The sequence below is a fragment of the Anabas testudineus genome, chromosome 21 (assembly GCF_900324465.2).
Source record: "Anabas testudineus chromosome 21, fAnaTes1.2, whole genome shotgun sequence".
In the NCBI taxonomy this organism is placed as follows: domain Eukaryota; kingdom Metazoa; phylum Chordata; class Actinopteri; order Anabantiformes; family Anabantidae; genus Anabas; species Anabas testudineus.
Window position 1 is genome coordinate 8665175 of NC_046629.1, and position 17699 is coordinate 8682873.

At 47.7% G+C, this 17699-nt stretch overlaps 2 protein-coding genes across 3 annotated transcripts in view; both read left to right on the plus strand.

Moving 5' to 3' along the window:
* Positions 1-3164, plus strand: part of si:dkey-100n23.5 (cyclic AMP receptor-like protein A) — a 44884-nt gene extending 41720 nt beyond the window's left edge. The window contains exon 13 of the mRNA XM_026376608.1: positions 1435-3164. Within this exon, the coding sequence (XP_026232393.1) occupies positions 1435-1602 (168 nt within the window). The 3' untranslated portion in view covers positions 1603-3164. The remainder of the gene's footprint in view (positions 1-1434) is intronic.
* Positions 3165-10020: 6856 nt separating this feature from the next.
* Positions 10021-17699, plus strand: part of bcor (BCL6 corepressor) — a 31328-nt gene continuing 23649 nt past the window's right edge. For both annotated transcript variants that reach the window (XM_026375961.2, XM_026375964.2), the window contains exon 1: positions 10021-10821. The gene's annotated coding sequence lies outside the window, so the exon portion shown is untranslated. The remainder of the gene's footprint in view (positions 10822-17699) is intronic.

A 17699-nucleotide genomic window follows, 5' to 3' on the forward strand; every position in this document is an offset into this window, starting at 1 on the left:
CGACACTGGATTTTACAACTGTGGAAAGTTATCAAGGCAGCAAATATTTTATCTTGCCTCGTGATCGTGGTGAAGTTCACAGTAAAACCACAGCATTCAAAGTTTTTCGTCAGCTGACTGGTTTGGCAGAGACGAGCCCTCTCCGTTGGCACCCACGCTCAGCCAACCCAGCTGTCCTACTATGATATGTCAGTTTTTAAAGTCAGCTTGAATGCGAGTAATGACCTGTTCACACATACACACTCAGATAGCAGGCTCTCTCTTGCCTCTCACAAGCCTGACGCTTGCAGGCATGTCTAGTGTTAAGAACCTAATTTGCATACTCTGATTGGAAATTAATTTCTTCCTCTTGCCACCATGATATACTAGCATTTTCTTCCAAGTCTCAGCAGCTCTCTACAGTTGCATTATGTTGAGTGGAGAAGATGTTCACCACAGGACTGGTGTGTTAATTTGGTGTATGGCACTTTTATGCAGTGGTAAATGTAAGCAGTGTGATTTCCAATGGCTTCTAACTGCGTATGACTGGTTCAATCCAGGTTGTTGCTCCTGTGCGTGAGAAGACGTTACGCAAAACTGAACCTTTATCAGCTTTTGTGTTGTCATTTCTTTTAGTACTGAATCACAGTGGTCAGGCCAGGACGTTACTTTCACATTAAAAGGCAGCCTGTTGTGAACAGAGGGTCATCCAGCATTTTCAGATGTATTACCTTGAGAGTCTACTGTATATAAAACACCAGCTCAGTGTGGGATGGACTGTCAGAATGGGAAGCAAAATATGCATTTTCACATTTAGCTGTAACCTAACTTGGTGAAAATATTAATTGATGGCTATTAGATTAAGGATAATAAACACGTAGTTTCACAAACTCCATGAACTACACAACTGACAGCGAGCAGAAATGGGAGTAGAGATGCTTGGACTGATAAATGGTCATATAAGCCAGATTAAAACTGCAAACTTCACATCTTAAAGGGGGTTTACTAATATTAGTGGACTCCCACATTGAAAATCTTTCTATTTAGTGTGATAAAAAAAAATGGTTGAGTGGTTTTATATATTATTACCCTAATTTGTCCATATTGACGAGAGATTGCTGAAGATGTAATGAAAATGTTTGGAACAGAAGTTAATAGCTTTTTTGTTTTGTTGACAAGCTCATGGCTCAGGATGAATACCTTTTTTAAGAGGCTCTTGGCTGCTAACAAGAACGGGATCTCATAGAAATGGACACAGCTACCTCTTCAACAACGGATGACTGGACTCGAGCTGTCAAGGAAATAAATCGTACAGACAAATTGTCCTTTACTTAAGACTGTCATATAATCAATGTGTAAAAAATAACATATGAGCCTATAACGTGTAAACCATTGGATATATACCAGTACAAACAAATATGTGTTAATTCCCAACTACGTGTGTCTGTTTTCTAGCTGGCTCTGCAGTCACGGCTGTGTGACAGGACACGAATCGGAGAGTACCACCCCGGGGCAGTGCGCTACACACAGGCTGACCTGGTCGACCTCAGCGATGACGACGACGACGACACCAACGTGCTCTTCTACTCTCCTGACATGACCCTGAAAGACCGAGGGCCCTGAGAGAGAAAGAACAGGAGAGGGGAGGAAGGAGAGAGAGGGAGGAAGACAAAAGAGCTGGAGGGAAGGAGCACAAAGGAGGGTGACAGCCAGAGAGAAACGCAGCGGATTAGAAACTGAGAGGGAGGAAAAAGAGGTAGGGAGGGAATGGAAGGGAAGATTGGAGGGACAGTCAGGCAGATAGAAGCCGGAGATGAGCTGTCAGGTTCCATTATCAATCTCCATCCTTTACTATTTAATATCCTAAAGACACACACACACACATACTGAACATAGCTGCAACTCCCTGCAATACTACCATCAGAGAGGAGCAAGAAAGGAGCAGATCCTTCTAATGTTAAAGGCATCTGCTGCATCCCAAAGGTCTTAAAATGATTTCCCTCTCTGCTCCGCCTTCTTGACTCCTACGTTCTGCAGGATTTTGGCATTTCACAAAAATTAAAAGAAAGAAAAGAAGAAGAAAAAAAAAAAAAAGCATGAAGGACTGCTGAAAGCCAATCATAACAAGGTGTTAGTTTAGCATTTGCAGCAATTACCTTTTCACTTTCCTGCAGAAGATGAGGTGAAAAGCAGGCCTTTTAAAACTCACCCTGTGTGTCAGGCATGAAAGCGTCTACATCTGCACCGAGATTGATCGTGGTACTGAACTATTTTCTTGCCAATAGGGGGAGGTGCCCCACGGTGGTAAAAAAGAAGGGGTTTTAAAATAGTAACAATGACTTGGAAGGGCAAATAAGTCCCACAGCATCAGTCTTTCCTCAGACAGTATTTGGTTTCCGTCTTTCTCTTTGAATATGGCGTTACTATTGTACCTTTCTCTTAAGTATTCCTTTTGAAAGGTGGTTTTGTTTTTGTCATTTTTATGGAATTACTACACTTGTTTGTTATACTGTATTTATTACCAATCAATGTACTGTAAATGTTTAAGTGTACAATCTATTTTTGTACGTGCCTTGGATTGAAATGTAAAGGAAAATGCTTATCGTGGTCCAAAAAAAGCTGCTGTCACATGTCAGTCAAGCAGAGCCTGAGCCAGTTTACTGTACAGCCTTATGAACAATTTAAACATGTTATTAGTCAAACAAACACAGACACACAGACGCACATGCTCCTTACTAACTGCGCCTGTCAAAACGTGTTGGAAAAGATGACATGCACACGGCACCCAGTACATAGCAACAGCCTTTTTGATGGTTCATCACCTCATGGGCCATGTCAGCGGAGCTGAGGGGGCATAGTTGAGGTGTGATTGGCAGGATGATAGAGTCACTTTATATTCAGCCCCGACCCATTTTAGCTTTTCCCATATCTAGGTGGTTTCATCACTGTTGGTGTGCACTGCCGGCTGTCAGCTGCCTCGCTGACAAGCTGAACTAATGAACCAACACTTGACCCTTTTTACCCTTGAGCTGTTGAACTTTTCTGCTGGGCGTCAATGACACCTGGGCGCAACTTCAGTTTTCAGTGCACAGAGCCCCACCACTGTATTACACACACCCTCCTGTAGCACTGTTGCTGCTTTGACTTGACTGTGCAGTCCATCAAATAAATGAGCAGGAGAGACATTTCATAACAAAGCTGAGACTTGGGCGTGTTTATTTTATTTTCACATTGATGCAATCCCTCATTCCCTTTTACCATTGACTTGACTCCGACTGAGAAGTGTGTGTGTGTGTGTGTGTGTGTGTGTGTGCGTCTTTTAGACCTGGGCTGCTTAAATAATGGATATTAATTATTGGTCGGAACCTGCTGGCCCCTTCCGTGTCTCCAAATCTGGGTAACTGGATTTTGATTAATGGAATATGCGGACCACGTCCTCCACAAAACCAGACTTTCCCTTCACACACACCCTCTCACACTCGGCTCTTCCCAAGACGCTTGAGCGTTTCGAGCCCCGCACCCCTCCGTATAAAGAGCCTGAGAAATAAGCGAATCTCCCTGTCACGCAAGAAGAATTATTATTCCCCCCCTCATATCGTTGCATGCGCCGTAATTGGATACAATTTAACACCCGCGGCCCACGGGCATGTCGGCAGGCGCACTGCCTACTATTAGCTCTCCTCGCCTCGCCACCTTATCATTTGTCAGATCTCTGTTTGTGTGCTTCTGTTACCTGTGTGTGTGTGCGTGTGTGTGTGTGTGTGTGTGTGTGTGCGCGCGCGCGTACGTGTGCACGTGGCTCGAGAAACCGGAGCCATTGTTGGAGTCCGGCCATGACCTAGCTGTGACGCACGGAAAGAGAGAGAGAGAGAGGGAGAGAGGGAGGCGACAGCAGCGGCAGCCGCTGAAAAACAAGCTGGAGCTCTGTCACCTCCGAGCGAAAGCGAGACAGGCCTGATGGGTGTTTGTCGCTCCTCTCTCGTTCCCGGGAGTCTCGGCTGCTGTTTATTAGAGCCCCAGCAGTATTTACAGGCGGGGGATGTGGTGGAGGCTAAAACTCCTCCTCAACTCAACCCAGCCGCCGTTTACAGTAAATATAAGCTGGAGAAGATTAATGGGGAGATTAGAGTCGGCATGAATGATGTCTTAAAAGTATAAATAATTATCCAAATGTCGAAGTTGTTGTGTAGCCCTTGTATCAGGCGTTTTAATGATTTTACTCTGGCTGTTTTGTCTTGAACTGCCTGCGATTAAACCCCTGCAATGTGCGGAATTCCCCCCTTTGTGCCAATAATCACCGTGGCCATTAGGCAGCTTGGAGAGTCCGCTTAAGCAGATGTGTTTGCAGTTCATAAACATTTAGGACAAAGTGTCTTTAATGCTCCTTTTTACTTAATATTGTAAATACTGGACACGTTTTTGTCATTTAACCCCCCCACCCCCCGACCAGCTAATGATAAGCGGGAATGGATAATTGATGAAGATCCTGACACCCACTGTTCGGGTTTAGGCGAAATTACGCAAAAGACATCTTTAAGTTTTTGTTCCATAAATGTGAACAGATCAGATTCAAACGTCAACATGTGGGTCTGATCATGAATAAATTTAATTTTCCATATGATACAAAAGAGAAGCACCTTCACATCTTTGGCTTTTTTGCCAAACATCGTCTGTCGATCGACGATTAGGTTTAATTATTTTTCCCTTTCATTATAAATCTGGCTTGAAATATTTAAATTACTAACCAACATCAACATCCCTCCCGTTTCCCATGAATGTGACCTTTGTGACGCTGCTTACACGTTTATGTCTTTTGTTAAATGTCCTTAATTCCCTACATCCTGTCTAATATCAGCTGCTGCTGCCGCTGCCTGAGCTGAGCGGAGTGCAGGAGCGAGCGGAGCTCCGAGCGCTGCGCTCCGGCCTCGAAAGAGTTAAATTAATCTCTACCCTACCCTCTCTCTCTCTCTCTTTCTCTCTCGACACACACACACAGGCTGCCACCGCCCCAGATAACAGAGGGGCGCCTCTCCCCAGCCAGCCAGCCTCCGCTAATCGCAGTGGCAGGAGGGGGGAGTGGAGTGCCGGCGGCCTCTCACAGCGCTGGGCTTTTTATTGACGCTGCCTGCCTGTGTGTCTGTGTCATCTGTGTGTGCGTGTGTCAGTGTGAGCGTGTGCGCCTGGATGTGTGTGTGTGTGCCTGTGAGTGTGAGTGTGTGCGCCTGGGTGTGTGTGTGCGCCTGTGAGTGTGTGTGTGTGTGAGTGTGAGCGTGTGCGCCTGGGTGTGTGTGTGTGCGCAAAGCTGTGCCTGCTTGTGGATGCGTGTCAGAGCGAGAGAGCTATAAAGAGCTGTGTGTGAGAGTGTGTGTGTGTGTGAGTCTTTGTGCGTGAGTGTGCGTGAGTGAGTGTGTGTGTGTGTGTGTGTGAGTGTGCGTATGTGTGTGCGTTCGCCGCCAGCAGCGGAAAGCAGGGAGAGGCGGGGAACTGGGAGGGTGGGTGGCGAGGTTATGAGCGGAACTCGACAGAGGCCGACAGACGAGAGAGAAGGGGGGGGGGGGGGGAGAGGGAGAGGAGGGGGAATCTTTCTTGTGCTGCGCTGAGAACCGCCACCGCTTCTCCCTCCTCTCAGATAAGGTTCGTTTGAAGGTTTTAATCTTTATTCTCTAAAAATGACGCGACTGTTCAGTGTTTCCGTCGGCGCGCTGTGGAAAGGGGGGGGGGTTGCCGCTTCTAATCCCCAAGGTCGGAAAAAGACAACTGCGATTGATCGCACTGGTTATTTTATGTCACGGGCCACTGATTGATTGCATCGATTATTTCAGCAGCCTATTGATTAGGGTGTAATCTATAGGCCCGTGTCTCTCCCTGCTCCACTACGTGGTCTCTCTCCCTCTCCCTCTCCCTCTCTCTCTCCCGAGCAGCAGTGTTTGGCTCGGAGCCACTCTCGCCCTGCCGCGCCAGGCTGTAATTATCCCCGGTGAGGCCGCGCTAACGCAGCGTGGCGCGCCTGTGGGGAACCGGTTAGCCCTACAACACCGGTGGGGGCGCATGAGTGTGCGTGGCTCTGTGTGTGTGTGTGTGTGTGTGTGTGTGTGTGTGTGATTTCTCTGTTTGTGTGACACGGAGGGAGAAAGCGGTGCTACGCTGATATTTCAGCAGCCCGTATCACGGCAATTCCGAGTCCTCACACGAACCTTTAGAGCTCTGGAGATGAATTATAGATTAGAGAATTGATTTGAAGCAGTTGATAGGCTCAACATAAAGTCACCACTGACCGTCCTAAATAAACAATGACTCCATAGAAGCATTTTATCGGAATAATGCTGTTCTCTTTCAAACGGAGGTGGACGTAAACAAAGCATCATGTGTGTAGACTGTGCGTAAAGGTTTGGGTTTTTTTTTTTTTTGTTCCAAGTGTGCGTCCAGATATAGATCTATTGATTGCACGTGTGCTCGTGTCTGAGCCTGTATGTGCTGGTGACTGTTCAGGCAAGTTTCTGTGTGTGTTTGTGACTGTGTGAGTTGCAGTAAGCGATCCATAACGATCTGCAGGTGGATTGTGCTGATTAGTACCGGCTGCTGTGGACTGAGCTGCGTGCAAAGAGCTTCCTGCAATCTGAGCCTGCCGACTGAGAGTGTGTGTGTGTGTGTGTGTGTGCGCAACGTACTTGTTTGCGTGTTGGCAGCTAGCTCTTTCAAAGTGTGTCACGGCTGCGTGTGCGTGTCTGTTTTGAGGACATCGTGTGTATATTTGGCAAAACATGCGCGCTTGTGTGTTGAAGGTGTGTTTTCTTGTGTGCGCCTGTGAATCTACCACGTATACGCGTGTGTGTGTGTGTGTTTGCGTCAGGCCACCGCTTCAGTGTCTGATTGCAACAGCAGATGGCTGGATCACCGTGACCTCCCAGAGCGCTGCTTTTTTTTTTTTTCAACACTGGGGTGTACCCGTGCGTGCGCCTGTGTGTATGTGTATGTGTGTGTTTGTGTGTGTGTGTTCACAGTGTTTTTACAAGACACACACTTTTGCATGAATCCCTGACAAGACTTAGAATGACAGTTAGAGGAGGGGGATCGCGCAGTCAAGCACGCCATTAGCCAGCATGTGCAGTTTCAAAGGCACATGTTGTTCTCAGTCTGGCTTTTTCAAACCACAAAGTTCATACAGTCATAAAATTGCAGCCATAAAAAGGCCCGCGCTTGCTCTCCAGACCTCGGTTTTGTCTCTCCCTCAGTCGCTGGGCAAAGGTGTACAACTGTGTGTTTTTTGTGTTGAGCGTCAGGCACCGAGTTTGCCCTGCGGTTCCTCAGAGCAATATTCATCCTAATCCAGTTTTCCAGTGAGTGATGGAGAGAGCCATTTGCCTTCTACGCCCTCTGAGTCAGAGCAGGAGGGAGAGAGTGAGGAAAGACCCGGTGTTGTGTGTGCTATGATTTTGTGTCTTTCCAACACTCATCTGACCTTTCAACATGATTTTTAGTCATGTGTAACTGCTCAGAACTCAGGATCGTATTCAGCTCTTCTATATTATCTTCCTGCCGTGCAACATCCGTAAAAAGATGGATCTCTCCTGATGTAATGTGCCTGAAAATAGATGATTTGATTCCCAAAGTTTGGCCAGAGTGTGCTTTACTCAAGGCAAAGAGTAACTTTTAGGAGGAGCGTGATTGATATCTGACAAACCTGACCTATCTCCTGGTGTCCTAATCAGAAAAAAATCCAATTAACTTTCATTGCTGACTTGGTAGTTTATATTAAATTGTGGCTTACAACAAAGCAGCTTCTCCGACTGTTTGGAGGCAAGAATTAGATTAGATGTGGGTGCTCTGAAAACCTCCCTGCTGACAGTTCTGAAAAGAGGTAAATCAAATCTCCTCATGGCCGGGCTTTTACACTAACTCTTCAAGCATCGATTACTCTGGTACAGTGGAGAGCGGAGTTGTCAGGTTGGATCCTACCTGCAACAATCTGTCCAGCAGAAGTGAATGGGATATGCGGTGCTAAATGTGTTGAGCATGAAGTTAATATGGCTAAAAATGGTGACATGCGTCTTGAGGAAAGACAAAAACATGTTAGCAGAACCAAAAAACACCTTTTTAAATCCTTTCTGCGTCCTCAGCCATGTTCATAAATAACCATTTGCGCACAGAGGATATGAAAAATAGCACACTGCAGTAAGTCAATATGAAACCGCATGTGTTAATATTGTTTTACACCTCTCTTAAGGTCCTGCAATAGAAAGCTATGTCACTGCGCAGCTAAATCAGATCATTCAGGCTGCATTCACTAACAGGAGGCCTGCATGACAAAACGTGGCCTATGACTTATTTGAATGGAATCAGCCCATTGGTGGGATGACTTTCCAGAGTTATAAAGTCACGTCTGTGAGTTTTAGACACTGCTGTGCAGTGTTTTAAGCCTTTAAAGGCATAACTTCCTGGATCATTCTTCATTTCTCATCTATAGTACTTTCAAACAATATGCCCCTACAAATGGAGCTCCTGTTTTAATGCAGGTGGAGGATTTTCAGGACCAGTCGTCACTACGTGGACATCTGAAGAAGCCTCTAAATTAAATCTGTGATCACTCACGTACATATATTTTAGCATTTAGGGGTGTCACAGGAGGATAAATTTGTATTTAAGTGTATAATGTGGTAAGAATAACTGGACTGTGTCTTTCCAGATTCTTCACTTCTTACCAGATGTTGGTCAAAATGTGTAATTTTATAATTTGCCAACCAGAAGAGGAGGAAAAAAAAAGAAGAGACTAAACATTTTTCCTACCAATTAAGTATTTAATTATGACTGGAAACAACCTGAAAAATCTTCAGATGATGATGCATTCGCACGTTAATCGTTTTCAGACTGAGCTGGTGAAGTGTGGAAGCAGCCTCTTGTAGTTGTGGTGGCTGTGAGCAACTCCCAGTCGTGAGAGGTAGAGGGTGGGGCTGATAAGAGCGAACATGCCCGGCCACTTACTGATTTGAAAGGCTCGTCACAGACATTCACATGCGTGATGGGTCCACAGAGTTTTCTTCTGGGACGTGCTTGAATCCACCCCCCCTCCTATTGACACAGACCTTCTCTCAGCTCGCTCCCTTTGAGCATCTGTCTCCAAACTTTTGGACAACTTGCCCTTCAAGAGGAGTTTTGCGTTTTAATGCCTCCATATGCGAGTGCTTTCTGAGCTTTGTGTTTGTTTGTGTATGACCGTCTGGTTTAACTCCTACTTTCAACAGCTGTGGCGAATGCAGCCAGACCTTTCATTTCCAAGTCCCCCTCTCTTTTCCTACTCCTACTCTGCCTCTGTCTGTGTCTCTGCTGGCCTTTCCCTCTCTCTCTCTCTATCCCTCTCTGTATTTCTCTTTTCCCTCTGTCTCTCCTACACACACACACACACACACACACATGCAGGCACATGATGCACACACCTCAGGCTTGATATTCATAGCCTCCTCCTCCTTCACTTGACATGGGAGCTTTAACAGATGTGCCCCAACCTTGAGCCGGCTCTCCCTCTCTCTCTCTCTCTCTCCCTCTCTCTGCATCTCCACAACCTCGTGCTCCACAGATTTACCTTAATTGTTGGTTTGGGGAAAAAATAAAAAAGCTAAACTAACATCTACTCATAGTTTTAATAGTAGAGAAAATATGAACATATAATAGAATAATAATAATAATTTGGATGAAATAAAAGCACTAAATAGAGGATTAATAAGACAGTTTATGTACAATTTACAATAAATCACGATCAGTGTTGTTAATAAATGTATTTATATAGATGCATCTGTGTGTACATGTGGAGAGATAATAACAGAATAGAGCAGGATTCCTTAAATTGGATCATCATTAGTTGATGTGCTGCCTTGTTTCTGCTGCTAAACCTCGCCTTTTCTCGCTGTGGAGTGTCAGCGGAGCTCGTGTGTGTGTGTGTGTGTGTGTGTGTGTGTTCCTCTGTGTGTCTCGATGTGTGTGCGTGCGCACGCAGCCTCTGCCGTGCGCTGGAGGCTTATGGTAATTGCGGTCTCCCGACTGGCCTTCTGGGTAGAGTCTGCGCGAGTGGGAGTGGAGCGAGTCGCTCGGTCTCGGCAGCGTTCATCCATTCTGTGCGGCACTCCCCGTACAGCTCCGTGCGTCCTCGGTGCGAACCGGGGGCTCCGACCGGGCTGTTCACTGCGCTTCTCGAACGAAAACGCGGGACGAAAAGCCAGACGGAGTAACCTTCAGCAAACCCTCCGACACACGGACTCCGGACTCGGAGAGGACATGGAGTGACGGAGAGCGGGAGAAAGGGGCTTTTTCCGAGGACGGCGTGCTCCGCTGAAACCCAACATGGCGGTGCTGCGAGCTACGGCCGATCTGAATTAATTTCTCCGCGAGTCCGCCGACCTCGCCACCTGTATCCTGGGCCGTGCGGCGAACCGGCTCTCCGACCTTAACGGATCTTCTTTTGTGGATTTCTCTAGATGCTGACGCCTGTTTTTTCCTCCACACGGGATCTTTTTGTTGCTTCGTGGAAACCTAAATGACATTTAAAGCAGCAGAAAAGTCCGCTTGAATTAGAGGGTAATGGATGAGAGTTGTCTGTAGACAACAGAATAAGGACCGAGCGCTTTGTGTGTAAGACTTGTTTTGATTAGGGACAAGTGGATAACCTGTTAGACACTTTTAGTTGTTTTTTGTTTTCTTTGCCCGGGATTGTCTGTCTCCAGCAGACAGGACCGTAACCGGGCTCGTCTACGTGCGCACGGATCGCAGCTCTCCTGGTTAACTTGGCAAAAGAGGATAAAGACGTGAGTTTGGGCACAAGGACCACGGCTGAAACTAACACCAATTAACCAGGTGAGGCAATCAGTGACAAATCCAGATGTATTGTCTTTAGCGTGTGTTTTTGGCTTTGTGAAATCCTCTGCACCAGGACAAAGCCCAAATGATGTGTTTTTTTTTAAAATAGTACAGCAACAACTAAGAGGCTTTTAAATGACCTGGGGAGTTTAGAGGGTCTGATTTTAATTGGAAACTGTCTTTTTGTGGGGCTGAATCTAACTGCGTTTGCCTGGTGCTGTGCGCAGAGACTGGGAGACGATCGGCCACTTCTAAGAATAGCGCATAGGGTGGTCTTTGTGCGTTTCGGCGGGGCAGTGGCATGTGGTTGATAACACCCGCACACACATAATGATCCGACCGTGAGCTTGGCCTCTTTTTTTTTTTTCTGTTGTTGTTGTTTTTACAACTGTCCCGTCACCCGCACCGAGGTGAGAAGGACGTCCCAGAGGTTAACGGACTTGAAAGTGGCGCCGTCCATGATGGGGAATATTCAGGCTTTTGGCACTCTGCTGTGTGACGAAGTGTGAGAGTGCCTGTGGGACGAGTATGTACGCGTGTGCGTGCGCGCACACGGAGCTTCTGCGCTAAACAAGGTTACGGAATCCAGCCTCGCCCTGCCAAAGGGAAGCGAGCGGTGCTGTTCCGTTTATGCACGGTTCAGTTCAGTTGGACGGCAGCTCCGCGTTACGTGTGTGCGTGCGCGCGTGTGTGTGTGTGTGTGTGTGTTTGTGTGTTCTTGCTTGGGGGAGGCGTGGGGGCTTTGTTTGGACAGAGTGGACGTTGATCAGTCGTCACATGAGTCCCGAAGGTAGTGTTGGGAAAATCTGTAGGGGGAAAAGACGGGACTGCACCGTTCACCTTCCTGTCTAGGTGACGGAAACCACTCTGGCACCGTGCCACCGCTCTCTCTGTCTCTCTCTCTCTCTCTGTCTCTCTCTCTCTGTCTCTGTCTCTCTCGCGCAGGTGTTCTTCGATATGACTTTGTACAACAGTGCGTTGTTTTTCACTCTTGCACGGAGTCTTGCTGTGTGACTAGTTTTTGCATTGCAGGGGAATATCCTCCGCGTACGGAGAATCCATGTAGCGCCACTTAGGACCCCCCCCCCCCCTGCTCCCCTCCCTCCCCCATCAGCTCCGATACGCCCAGCTCCTTTCTATGGAGGAAGTTTTCATTGCTTCAAGAGCTTGGTGATGGCTTGGCAAATTTAAAACAGCTTTTCACTTCGCATTAAATCAATCCACCGTTTCTACTGTGCCATTATCAGCTCTCATCGTCCCTCTGCACCATTACAGGCGACAGCGATCAGTACGAACCGCTTCTTGTAAAGTTGCTGTTTAATTGGAATAAGTGCTGCAGGGTGTGTTGGATGTGTTCCAAAGTGAATAATCTTTCCTAACGATTCCTCAAAGCTCTGCGGGCTACGCACCCTGCATTTCGCGACTGGCAAAGAGGCGTTTAACCGAGACATTTGAGTTGAAATGAGTTTGTCGGGACCATCGCGGGAGACGCGGCTTGGATCGTGGCAGGGGTTTCTCCTGCGCCGCTGCGCCTGCTGCCTGTCCTGGAGCCACACAGGCACTAATTAGGGGACGCTCTCTTAGGACGATCGATGTGCCTCATATTGGCTGGCTCCAGCTCATTGACGAGCTTAGTGGAGGAGGCAGCGACTAAAAGACCACTTCAGCCTCGGCAGCCAATGCGCGCAGACTAAAGAATGGTTCATAACGCGGGCGGCTGGGAGAGCAGGACCTCGTGTTGAGACCTTTCGAGGGAACAGAGCAAGGGATTAACTGGTGGGGGGTGGAGGCTACTTCAGGGGGCTTTGATGCAGAATAAAAGCTTAATTGTATTTAAATGAATCGTCGGACTCGGTTGGTATGCCGAGATAAAGGACACTTGTCATACATGCACCTGAAGGTAAATTAGAAAAGATAAAACCGGCGGAGTTGTGAACATTTGGAAGCCCCGACATGCACTTGAGGATTATGGACAGTGATCCATGAGATTATGCGGCTAAATATTTACCAAACTGTCCACATAGCATGTTGTCCTGAATGGTTGTCCACAGGTTCCCTTTGAGTTCCTTTTGGTGGACATAATGAGAACGGGACTTGTCCTGAAGTAACCTGTATCAAGACACGACTTTACTCCAGCTTTAACTTCACTGGCAATTTGCTATAGACTATAATGAAAGTGCCCTTCAGATCTGTCCCCGTTTGTTCTCAGCGTCATTCCCAATAACTCACACGCTTTAGAACAAAGATCGCCTTGTTCAGGACACTGCTTTTTAAAACTAGGCTTGAGGTAATCGAGCCTGTTCCCCAAGTGCTGCGTGTTGTGGAAGTTTAAAACAAAATACTTTTCATTTTGTGTGGGCCGAATTTATTTATAGTGCACCCCGTTACACTGTTTTGCGCATCATTTTCCACTGTGCGCTGTGAAGTCAGTGTCGGCCTGATCTGTTCTCCAGGTGTTGGAACACAGAGGGGGAGGGCTGCTCACCATACACTGACATAGCCTACTGTTCTCTCTCTCTCTCTCTCTGTCTGTCTGTTCATGCGGGAGGACTTAACACGTCTTCCATAAACAGTGTTTTATTGCCCCAGACTCATTAGTTTTCCAAGTGGTGTTCAAGGGTGGTCCCCAAGCAAAATAGGCTTTTTAATTTGGCGCTAATTTTATTTATTGGAAATTATTTCTAATAGGAAATGTGCAAACAGTGCCTTAAGTAATGGCAGGTTTCACTTTCACCTCTGTCAGCATTATCTCTGCAATTCGGATCACCAGCAGATCAGCTGAGGTGGAGGCTCCATGTGTGGATTCGTTGTTTTTGTTTTTTCTTAGTCATTAAAAACGCTAGAGACGTGTTTTTATAGCTTCTTTTCAGTTGAATGCTGTTGGGGGGTGGCGGTGCACCTAAAGGCAGCACCAGCCCCGGGTCCGCTGGGTCATATGTCATGCTGAGTGATGTGTGACAGTGGATGTGTCAGCGTGCTGCTACGTGTGGCGGCTGGAGAACAGTGCGCGCACAGGGACAACCACAGCCTCCATTTTAAAGCCATTAGCCGGCTGTTTGTCCGCTTTTCTAATCTGGAATCAATAGGGACCACGTGGGGAATACTACGCACAAGGAGAGCGCGTCAATAAAATCACGGGGCCATTTTTGCATATCAAGCCTTCTGATGTGTTCGGAAATAGGCAGGGTAAGACACCTCAAAGGAAATGCCCGCGTTCTGTTTTTATCTAGTCGGAGACATGAGGTCTGTCTTATTGTTGTCGCGCTTGTTTTTTTCCCTCTTCTCACTCACGCCTGGATATAAAACAACAGTCTCGTCGCTGCCGGCGAGGTGCGTGTGAACGAAAGCGGAGGCGCAGCAGAGAGCCGATGAGAGATCGGTTTTCCAGGCGCTGCGCAGCTCCCGGAGGAGACGTCACGGTTTGATTGAAGCTATGCTCCGTGCTGGCCTCCCGGGACCTCGCGATGAAACGGGAGAGCCCCCCCTCCTCCTCCTCCCTTCTTCCCTCCCCCTCCTCTCTCTCTCTCTCTCTCTCGGCGCTCCACAAAGCTTTTTGTTTCGTCGAGGTCTAGAGCGCACGGATCACTTCCCCGCAGAGATGTGTCGGCCGGCAGTGCTGTTTCAGCGACACACAGACTGTCAGGAGGCTCCGAGAGAACCACATTTCACACATCACATTATTCTCTAGTCTCGCAACTGTCTGTCATATTAAAACTAACATCTGCAGCTAATGACGCACAGGTTTTGTTATGAGTCCAGTTTGTCATTAATCTCTATCTTATATACAGTGTTTGTCAGTAATGACTATAAAGGCAACATTTGGGTGGTTTTACTGAGAAGTGTTAAATACATTATTTGATATTATATGAATGCAGAGATGTAGTGATTGCGTTCAGTTCGCTGACCTCCCCCTGGCCTATTGGAAGATTGATTTAGCAGGAGAGTAATGATGACACACCTCACCTCCCTCCTCTGAGTCTCTGCAGGCTCAGTCTTGATCAGGCCGCCTCGTTTGTTTTTAGATGTCGGTGCCTCGGGCATCTATCTGACGAAATCCCACAGACGCTTGGCAGCGCAGCTTGGTGATGGCGATAGGAGTTTATTGCAACCGCCTTCAAAGCAGGAATGTGTTATCTCCTGTCTGGATGGCACATAACTGAGTTCATGTTGGCTATAAAGCTGCTGACCTCGAGCTGAGGATCATCATTAGGGAGCGTGTTGCAACGAGAACACACTCCTACTGGATTTAGTAAAAGAAAAGTTAATATGTGTTTCCAACACCTCTATTTTACTCATTTGAAACCTTTTAAAAACCATAAGATAAATGTGGATGCATTTAGAATCATTTGCGTCTTTACGCGGCACATTAATGAAGCCTCTTCTCTAAAAACACTATTCATTCTATGGGGGCGGGCGATATTTAAGGGGATCAGTCATTTGGCATCATGTGCTTTCATTAGGAGCATCCAACACGAAAGCAGCACCAGCATTTCAAAGAAAAGTCAAGAAATCTCCGGTAAACGGGGTCGACTCGTGCATGCGCATCCCTATTACAATCGGGTCCTTTGGTGGCATAAAGGGCCATTTAGTCCCCATTTGGCCCTGGGTGAATAGAGCCAGTTCAGCAGCCGCCGCCCGGGCCCTAGTGACAGCACGGGCTGCCTCACAATGTCGCCGTTGTTGCCGGCCGTGCTGCCAATGGGGGAATTTAACCGTGCACCGACTTGCATGCGGCTGTGCAGCGGCCCGGGAGGACGCAGAGGCCCATTGTTTACGGCTCGGCCGCTAATTATGTGACAGCTGAAGAGACGCTGCTGGCTCCTTCCAGCTCTGCGCTCCACCAGCAGCGCGCTTCTCTGTCTCTTCACAGCATTTATCTCCTCCATCTCCCACCCAGCCCCATTGTCTCTGCTAGTGTGTGCAGTTATATCAGAAACTGCACTGACAAACAGCGTGTCCGCTTTCCGTGCACTGCGCTCCAGGTCTGTGTTGAGATGATCAATTGGACCATTTGGCACATGTCGGCCTGATAATCAATAACAATTAAAATTGGTCACGCGTTCTCTTCCGCGCCTTCGCCCTTTGTGATGCCGGGTGTTCGTGCTTGTGAGAGTGTGGCCCTGAGGCTGTGTAGTTAGTAGTCAGAGTGTAGTTTCGGTCCGCGCTCTTTATGTATTTTCACAGATTTGTTCCCGCTGATTTCTATGTTGTTCATCAGCACCGTGCGCAGAATTCCTCTTTTTGATCGCGCGTAGCGTCGCAGTGGTGTGCGCGCGTGTGCGTGTGTGCGTGCGCGCGCGCCCGCATTTAATCCGTGTTTATCCCCACCCCACCCCCGTCGCTGCGGAGATTATCCTGCGTCACACTGCATTTTTTTAGAGCTGATCGGAGCTTCGCTCCACAGAGCTTGGCAGAGCTCCAGGGACAAAGAGCGAGAGGGCGCCTTCACTCCCGTTACGCAGCTACACTCACATTCCCGGTGCGCCGGTGCAGGCTGCTGCCGATCAGACCTGCAAACCTGACCGTACAACAACCAGATCACACACACAGGAGGGTGTTTGGGAATGATTGATACGGCCTGGGTTCTCTTACAGTGGGTCTGCATTTTTAGTTGGTCATTTATCAATTTTATGAGGAAAGAAGCTGCTGATGTTGATACAAACAGCTTCCCAACTCCATCGTTTGCCCTCGAGCTCTCCCACACATACATATTAGCGGCACGTACACAACCACAGCGCTGCTCTGGGGACATAGAGGCCTCACTCAGCCCTGAGGAAATTACAAGTGGTGCCGGTGTTTGTTCCGGTGTGTGTACCGCGGGTCAGGGAGAGTTCACGTCGTTGCCAGAACAGGAAAAGAGGGAGAAGCGAGGTTGCATTCTCTCTCTCTTTCTCTCTTTCTGTTTCTTCTTCCTTTATCAGTTCATCCAGTCTGCTCTTCCTCCTCCAAAGTCGCCCTGTACCGACACACAGCCAGGCTTTGCGAGTTTCGTTAAAAGCACCCGGTGGTTTTCTGTTTAATGGAGCGAATCAGGGCTCTGCTCCCGCGGTCTCCTTGATAAACTAGTCCCCCTTCCTCCAGCCTGCCTGCTCCTCCCGGCCAGTGTGATTAGATCGGACCGTGGGTAGATGTTTGTTGCGCAAACTATCCTCAGCAGAGTGGATCGGTGTCAACACTCTTTCCCTCATTTCCTATCTCTCATCATCTTTCTCCTTCTCCCACTAATATTCATATTTATATATTAAAACCTCCTAACGCAAGTCTGCCCACCATCAGGGCAAAAACAGCTTCATCCCTCCTTTTTGGACTTCATGGTGCGTTGTTGTTGTGAATATTATATGAGCAGCATTTCCACAGCATCTTAATATATCAGTGCACACATTCCGACTTAAAACACCAGAAGTACTACACAAGCATGGATCTGCACCCAATTGTCACTGAAGTACACACAGAATTTAGTACTAGAGATTCCGTGCTGGTGGGAAAAGGATTGACGGAGCGCTTTCTCCGTGCGTTTTTGCGCACTAGTTGGTCCAAGTCTCGAGTGGTGGAGCCCAGAGGGGCCAAACATGCATCTACACGCTGATTTCTTTTTACCATGGCGGTGCATGCAGTGTGCCTTTGAGTGCTTGATCCTGACCTTGAGGCCCGGTGCAGCCTCTCATCTTCGCCGGACTACTACTCATTTCATGGAAATGACAGGTGCCGTGGCCGCAACAACTACTGGGTCATCAGCACAGAGCTGCAACGCTGTAAAGTAATAACAGGCCATAAGACACCTGACTGTCTTTTTACGGCACTGACCCGAACAAGAACAGATCATTATCCCTCCAAGATGGATTTTTTTTTTCTTTCTGGAGAGGCAACACGAATTT